This window comes from Merops nubicus, unplaced genomic scaffold, assembly GCF_000691845.1.
Source record: "Merops nubicus isolate BGI_N331 unplaced genomic scaffold, ASM69184v1 scaffold8874, whole genome shotgun sequence".
In the NCBI taxonomy this organism is placed as follows: Eukaryota; Metazoa; Chordata; class Aves; order Coraciiformes; family Meropidae; genus Merops; species Merops nubicus.
In genome coordinates, this window is record NW_008604827.1 from 9,193 (window position 1) to 17,924 (window position 8,732).

The window sequence follows — 8,732 nt, forward strand, 5'->3', positions numbered from 1 at the left end:
TTTTAAATTATGTCACCACTCCCAGCATCTGATATATTCTGTATTTCTTCAACTTAAAGCATAATGAATAATTCTAAGCAGAAACAGAACTTCCCACATACTCCTTCCAAGAGTGGAGGACTTGCACTGAAGTTTATTTCCATCTGCCACACACCCTGGACAAAGTAAAATCCTGACCTTCTTCTCCCCAGCAGTTACCGGCGAGGATTGACATTCCAGAAACAGTGACATGAGCAGACGTGCACTTCAGTGTGTGATCTGACATCAGCTGTCAGACTGAAGAGGGAATTCTGTGTAGGTTTTGAATTTATGACCTACTAACAAATTTTATACTCCCCTACTTTTAAGGCTCTTTGCTATGAACCTCTCAAAGGGTTGACTGGGGAAGAACTCTTCATTTTCAACAGAACAGATGACTGGCTTCTAAATAAGAGATATTTCACATCAGAAAAAAAAAAACAAAACAAAAAACAAAACCATTAGAAAACTTTAAATAACATCTCACACAGCATAAGCCATGGCAGGCATCAAGTTCTAACTGCAGAAGAATTACACTGCTTCCCAAGACCCAAGATTTGTACAAATGCTTCTAAGTAGCATTACAAATGTCAGTGAGGATATTGTCAGCTGACTTCCCAGAAATTTCAATTCATCGCTATCTCATTATTTTAGGGAGCAGGTCAGCCCATGTCTTACCACACAGCCTCACCTGTCTTCTTACAAGAAGCGCATGTATAGTCTTTGCATTCCTTTTTAGAGTAAGCCTTTCAAAAAAAGGATTGCAGAAGTTCCCTTTTTTCTTTTTTTTTTCTGGGCAACACACTTGCAAAATGTTCACTCTTGGAGGTAGCACGTATTTGATATTGATTTCATAGGTACATTTCTAAAACGTGGATTGTTGTAGATTTAAGCTGCTGTAGATTTAATAACGCAGATTTCATCATTGTCCTCTTTCAAAATGGCACTAGGAACCTCAGTAAGTAGCACAGGTTTGTCTGCTAAAAATCACTCATTTACAGCGTAGTCTCTTGGCACATTCTGACTGGAATATTATAATGTCTGTCATCTTCAGTTATGAGAGTCACCACGGGCCAGCCCTCCTCCGGGTCGTTGGGGTAATGTGTGATGAACTCACCAGTACTGTATTTGTACAGTCGATACACTTGGATGGTATACTGCAGGGCATAAGCAAGGAGAAACATCTCCACCTGCATTGGGAAAAAAGCAGAAATACAATGTATAAAATTAAACATACTTTTTACAAGCTTTTTCTCGTAAAAATGCTAAAGTAATACCTATCAGATACAATTTTTCACAGAAAAAGTATGAAGTGAGGATGGACTCTAGTTCAGTATCTCAGCCACACACCTCTGAGATGCCACACCTTTAACATGAAGCTCTTCAGACCCAACAATGGCACAGTAGGATATTAGTCCTAAAGAAAAGCTACTTTATACAGAGACTCTACTTCCTTACTGCCACAAACAGGTGGGAAGGACATTCTCTCATATCAGTGTGCACCTTGTTAAGTCACCAAACCAGACAAGAAAGGGTTTCAAGCAACAATTCTTTCCTTCTTAGAGGGTACTCTGAACTCTGCTAGCCAAATAAAAAATAGATGGAAACCCCTTACAAAGCCTGTTGATATCAGAAGGAATTCAGAGAAAGAAGCTGGAAAATCTTCTGTCTTTTCTACTACCGTGGCAACCGTAAGCTGTTCTAAAGAACAGTTTACAAAGAATATCACTGAAATAAATGCAGTCAGCACAAAATTAGGTGACATTTCTTGTTGACTAAACAGGGCAGCAAAAACTTCACAAATGAATCAGCCAAATTACTGTAACAGCAACCTGTCTCATCTCTACTACAGTCAAGTTTTTAAACCAATAAACAGACACAAACCATAATACTTCCAAGTTTCCAGAGTCCATAGTTAAGTATTGAATTTAACTGCAGCCCCATACTTGCAATGTATTCAATGGGATTTTTTCAAATGGATGTTTCTAAAATATTTCAGACTATCCAGCTCATTAACCACTACATTTTGTTTTGGGGCTTTTTTGTAATATGCATAACCATTTCTGCAATGTGTAATGCAGCAACTGTCATTAGTTTATCAGAATTCACCAAGTACCTGTGATACACATGATCTCCTCTTCATAATCTGAGTATTAGCTTTTATCATGACATTTTTTAAAAAGCTAACAAACAAGAAACTAATACAAATGTTGCTGTTAATAGAATACCATACTTCCAAAGAATGCTACCTAAGTGTTGGCTTATGACAAAAAAAAAAAGATATTTAAGAGGAAAGCCTTTAGAGACTTACTACGAGCAACCAGTTCTACTGTATTTTCCCAAAAAAAAGACCAGACACTAAACCATTAAATTTAGTCACACCAACAAAAACTGGGTGATTTCTTAAACCACTTGGAGCCCGAATCTCCAAAGCAGGAAAATAACACTACCAGAAGAATCTCTCCTTACCTGTTCAAGGCCTCCACTGTGGCCAATATGATTCAAGTGATTCCGCATTAACTGACAAGGATTGCCAGAGGTGTCGCGTGCAAACAGTAACCACGAGAAGACAGGAACTCTCCTTCCATCTTTACCATCGTTGTATAATTCAATGGCAGTGTTCAACATCAAAAACTTCAGCGCTTCATAGAGACTATACTCCTCCTCTTCATTTCTAAACAATCTATCACAAGCTTCTTGTTTCTCAGTAGGACTCTTGATTTCACTTATATTCTTCCACTACAAAAAAAACGACACCCCCCCCCCCATGTATCAATAGCCATCACCACCTAAGAGCTGCAAAAAGCCACTTGTGATGTGTCACATGTTCAGCACAGGCACTCAGAATTCACTTTATGAAGGGCTTTCTGCCTTTTTAAAATCAATTGAGACTATTTCCACAGCAGTAGTCCTATCAAGCTCAGGTTGGGTTAGCTTGATTTTGCTTAAACTAGTCCTTAAGCAAAAAAGGATACTGAAAATTCCTGCGAGATGGCAAAACAAATATTGTCATGGGACAACAAGCAATAAGGAAATAACCTTTTTGCTTCCTGCATCATAAATCTTAAATCCTTCATATTCTGTACATTTCAGTTACTCAGAATGCATATTTCACTCTGGCTCTCAAACTGCTCGAATGCAATCATTTAAATATTCTTAAAAGCCTTAAAAATAATAATAAAAAAAAGAGAATATGCATACACAGTAGGAAAGGAACAAATGAAGTTTTTAAATAGGTTCCAGAGTTTCAAGGGTGGGGGAAGGATGGGGCTAGGTAGTCTATCTGAACACTGAAAGTGCCTTGTTTTGATGACCAGTTCAAGAGAGCAACAGCATTTACAGTATACATCATTCCTTTAAATAAATAGAAGAAATTGAGGCAAAATGTTACTGTTACATTAATTTCTTCACTGAAACCTGTCCACTTTAGTTTTCTGCAGAGCTGCTTAAAAATTAATTCCAGCATCAGGCCAATGCAAATAGTGAAAGATCAGAAAATTCCCACAGAGCTGAACAGATATTCTTTCCTCAAGTCCTTTTGCAGTATACAGAAAAGTGACTTTCACTAGTGAAAGCATCCTTATACTAAATACACTATATTAAAAAATATTTTTTTTCTTATTTGCAAGTGATCAAGAACAATCAAATACTTTTCCAACCTTTTCCCTTAGAAGTATTAAGTACTCTTTAATTTCATCACTTATTTCTCCCATCTGCCTGCTGAGTGTATGTTTTAGCTGCCACTGCTTCATCCAGTCATACTTGCTCAGCAAGTTTTCGGGAAGCTGGAAGTTGAGAGAAGAAAAGGCAGCTTAAGTGAAAAAGTCTTCAAAGAAAAAGCCACAAATGTACACACTATTATTTGATTGTGGGGTTTGGGGTTTTTTTGTTGGTTTTGTTGTTGTTAGGGTTTTTTTTTTAACATTTTGCACCTTGAAATGATCCCCCATATGTTCTTCAAAAGAGGTGTCATACTAAGATGACCGTATCTGGACACAACTGGCTCTTTATAATACTTACTGAGTAACAGTAATAGACCAGTATTCTGTCTGCTTCCAGATCTAACCAATGTATAACAGCACTGGAAGAATTAATCACCTCAAGTTACTCATGACTTTTTTCTTTATTAAAACAAATTAATCCAGCAGCATATGACACTGACTTTGTTTGAAAGTGTCCATGACCCAACAGAAGAGGAGGTTAAAGATTTAAAAGATGTGCAGATATGATGCTGAGGGACATGGTTTAGAGATGACCTGGCAGTGCTGGGTGAACAGTTGGACTTGATGATCTTAAAGGTCATCTCCAGCGTAAACGATTCTGTGTTATGACATCCACCAGCTAACCCAAAAGTCCTGGTGGAACACAAACTACTTTGGATAGAACACACAAACTGTGCTTTCTTTTCAGGAAACACAATTAAAACACTATGGGACAGGTTTTCTTATCGAGAAGAAAACAACCTTGGGATTAATTGATGATGCATCAGATCATACTTCAGCCTCAGAACTGGCTCATTTACCACTCACATGCTACACCTCCTCAGTCAAGAGCTTTTACACTTCTCTTGAAGGACAGCCTGGCAGCTGCATGCCCAGTTCTTTACCCTCATTTATTAATCCATTTTACCACTAAAACTGGAAGAACAACTTGTGTCTCACAATGAATCAAGTATCTGTCTTGAGTAGCTATCAGTCACTACTGGCCAGTTTTCATTTTATCAGGATTGCAGATTAGTAAGAAGCTCTCTTTAATGGCAACCAAATATTTGTTAGATATCCATAGACCTTCCCCCACACCCCAGTGTGGTATGCTATGCTAACTGGACATATAGAACTAAAAAAAAAAGAAAAGATTATATGCCAGTAACTTCTACAACAAGAAATGCGCATGTAAACATGATTTTAAATAAAACAAAACCAAAAAGCTTTGTTAAAGTTGTACTGCTAGCTTTCACCACACACATTTCTCTTACATGCCCTCTGATTTGACACATTAATAGTTTATCATTTCCATCAGTTCATATTATAGTTTGATACTTTTTTAAAAAAAAAATCTTAATTAACATGTGACACATTTTCCTCTAAAAAATTCACAAGTTTTTGTAATTACTGGTAAAAATGAAAAATGACACCTTTTTTTTTTTTTTTTCCTATCAGCCCTAGTTTACTTAAGAGGTTTACTTTATGTGTAACAGGGCCCCTGAAGTTACACAGGAAGATGGTAAGAACAGCGTGGTTCTGCCTGGACTGCCAGGTTAGGGCACGGTCTGAGTCAGACATCCAGCACCTGGGTTTGCAGCAGAAGCCTGGGCAGCTGGAACCTCACTCCCCTGGAAGAGGCCACTTCTGCACAGGCAGCTTCTTAGCTGTTCCTTCCCTGTTCACTGACACTAGCAAAGGGACTTTGCTGATGCAAGACAATTTCTGGAATATTTTTCTTCTGCTAGTAAGATACGTTGCTTTGCCTATCTATCAATGCTCCATAAGAACTGTTCCCCATGTCAGGCTGGAGTTGCTCTTACACTTCAGTAACGTTTAAAAGGCAGGTATACAACACAGGTAATACACACATTCTGAAAAGCCTGCAGCATCCCAGTTTGTTAATCCATTTTCTGGAGAAACCACATATGGCACACAAGAATACATAGGATAATTTGGAAATGCTGATTGGGTTTGGGGTTTATTTGAACATTTGAACTTATTCTAAATAATCTGAACACATTTCAAAAGCATTTTTATTATTTCTAAATAATTCTAAAGAAGTTGTCTATATTTTTTATTACCAGCTGTCTTGTGGGAAAACTCTTACTGCCACATTACATGCAGTAAGAAGAAAACAGGAGGCCAAGATGAAGACAGTCAAGTTACATTCCAGTCAGCACTATAGTGTGGGATAGTGTAAGATTTATACATTATAAATGGGAAACTAAGGGGACCTGGACTCAGTTCCAGGTTGAAAGAATCACCGTAAAGGTACAACAAAACTGAACACCACCGCTTCTCAAAGGATACTGAGAGGTGAGCTTATACAGCAAAATAGAGAAATTACAGCATAAAACTATCAAATAGGTTATAACCAAGGTTCCTCTACTGCCAGAAGATCAGAATTTTACACACACCATAGTAAAATCCTCACTCTGCAGCCAGCTTGGTAACTGGGTGGCTTGGCTTAGTGCCTGGAAAAGTGTTGCTCTAAGAGCACAATAGTTGTCACCTCGTATTCTCCTTATAGATGCAAACTTCTGAGCAACTGCTTCATATCCCTAAAAACACACAAAATGCAAATAACACAAAAGTATTAATAAAACATTTTAAGGTCATGCACTGGCATCATAAAAGATATTAGAATATTAGCATCCAAATGCTAATGCTATCTAAAAGCAAAGAGGTTGATTCACTACCCATTTTGCAAGTTCAGATGCTTTTGTCACAAATAGTGTTGTGAAAAAACCTGTCCTTAATTCTACTGAATAACAACCAAGAAACCAAAGAAATTTAAGTACGTTGTTGCATTTATTTGATGACAGTGCAGAAATATCATTGACTTGTGGACAGTTAACCTACTGAAGTTTGAAAAAAGAAAATCCAAACATACAAATATACACACAGGTCTATAAATCTAAAAATACAGCATGACTACAAGAAGTTTCAGCAACAGCTTATTCATTTACCAAGCATGTGTCACCTGTAGTTTCTTTCTGCCTCAGGGAAAATTTGTGTTTATGCTGAAATGTCTCAACGCACCCTATATATTCCCATACGTATACTTTCAGAAGCAGCAGCAATGTTGAAACTTAACTTCTGAAGCTCAGGATGTCTCTTCAACTAACCTAGCAAGAGCCAATGACCTGTGCATCTGTATTTCTCCAACTCATCTCTTGAAGGTGACACATGGATCTTTTGATTTACAAAAGTATTTTTTAGCTTTACTCATAAATAACACTACATTTTCAAGTTGTAATGAAAAAACCAAAACAATAAAAAAAACCCCAACCAACCTTATGCTTTATTTTCTAACATTCCAGCTCAAGATTAATATAAGAAAATTAGCTCAAAACCTACAAAAAATAAGAATTCAGGAAAAATTTAAGAAAAAGTGAGCCTATTCCTTAAAGCTTCCCCATCTTAAAAATCATGCAATTAACCAAGTTCAGTGATTTGCCTTCTGCCAAAAGGTTTGATTATCTGCTCTGCCACTTCCACAGCCCACAAGATTACCATTTAATGGCAACAAACCAAGAAAAAATTCAACTGAAAACAGTACTGAAGAACACTATTAATCAAAAATCTGTATATATAATCACCAAGTAGCCTTACTAAAAAAACACATTTTGACCAAGTATAAACAAAACTGTCTTCCAGTTGTCAGCCACTTTAAAAGCAGACACTGGAAAACATTGCTATTTCATTTCCTGTTTCAAAGACTGTTCTCTTAGGAAATCACCTACTAAACATGAAAATGAAAACAAGCAAAAAAAAAGAAAAAGAGAACTGAGACCTTTCTCATCCTTTTTGCTACTGGTGTATTTCCTCTCCATTCTCTCCTGCAATACTCCAGGATGTCCATTTCAGGTGCAACGCTTAGTTTACCTTCTGCCAAAAACAGAAAATGTAACTTGGAGAACTGTGAAACAGAACAACATAAAAAAAAGCACTGAATTTCTAAATATTCTCCCCCACTTTAAAATAACATCAGTGCTAAATGAGACTGGCAGCACAACCCATAGCCACCACAAAATTATTAGTATCTGAGGGTAAAAAAACCAGCTTGCTCCAAAAATGAACAAAAATAATTATGTGGCCCAACAAAATAGAGAACACTGCTCCTCTCTTCTGGAAAACACTGAGTGGTAAAGAGTAGAAATTAGCACTATTCATTTTCTTAGCAACCAGGAAAGTATTGGATGAAATTTTCTCCTCTTCTTTCAGCAGATAAATAAGGGAGAAAAATAACAGATCATCTGAGGAAGTCAGAAACAATGGTAGAAAGAAGAAATACAGTTTTCGCTTGGAATCCCAACAGCCTTCATTCCAAAACAGGTATGGCACTAAGGTTATCAAGAGATCCCAGAACAGATGCTGCTATAATGACTATAAATCAGTAATTTTCAAGCACAGCACTCATAAACATAGGTTATATGACTGCTTTCCAAAGGAAAAGAAAAACCTTTTTTTTCCGAAGGTTTCATGTTCTCTTGTAAAGTAACTATAGAAACAGAGGAAAAAAAACATACTAAGAGCAAATAGTTTAACGTAAAATTGATCTTTTTGTGAATTACGCTGTACAATGTACTCAGCCATGATAAGTAACTTCTATTACACACAGAGACACTAGTGCACAAAAATCCTTGGAAATGAGGGTGTCAAGTCATCACTAATTAAGTGCTGCAATAAACTGTAAAAGTGCATCTGAAATGCCAAAGTTTAAACGTACCTGAAGAGCTTGTCTCATAAAGTAATAATTTTTCTCTCTCTATTTCTTCTGCATCACGATACATGTCCTCCTCACTGCAACAAAAATCAACACATACTTCAAATAATAGCACAAATCTCACAGTCATTTACTTTTCCCCTTGTTTACAACTAAAGGCAAGTAATTAGGTCATTTTCCACATATTGTTTTCAAATCCATTTGCTCTGCATCTTACACGTTTTCATAAAATCAACAGGAGGTGTCACAAAAAAAAAACTAAAAAAACTTCTCAACTCTTT

The 8,732-nt window shown here is 36.8% G+C and overlaps 1 protein-coding gene across 1 annotated transcript in view; it reads right to left on the reverse strand.

Annotated features, from left to right (window-relative positions):
* Positions 1 to 902: 902 nt before the first annotated feature.
* Positions 903 to 8,732, reverse strand: part of OTULIN (OTU deubiquitinase with linear linkage specificity) — a 10,921-nt gene continuing 3,091 nt past the window's right edge. The window contains exons 2-7 of the mRNA XM_008939139.1: positions 8,455 to 8,528; positions 7,519 to 7,613; positions 6,140 to 6,283; positions 3,678 to 3,803; positions 2,488 to 2,757; positions 903 to 1,208 (exon numbers count right to left, since the gene is read on the reverse strand). Of these exons, the coding sequence (XP_008937387.1) occupies positions 1,014 to 1,208; positions 2,488 to 2,757; positions 3,678 to 3,803; positions 6,140 to 6,283; positions 7,519 to 7,613; positions 8,455 to 8,528 (904 nt within the window). The 3' untranslated portion in view covers positions 903 to 1,013. The remainder of the gene's footprint in view (positions 1,209 to 2,487; positions 2,758 to 3,677; positions 3,804 to 6,139; positions 6,284 to 7,518; positions 7,614 to 8,454; positions 8,529 to 8,732) is intronic.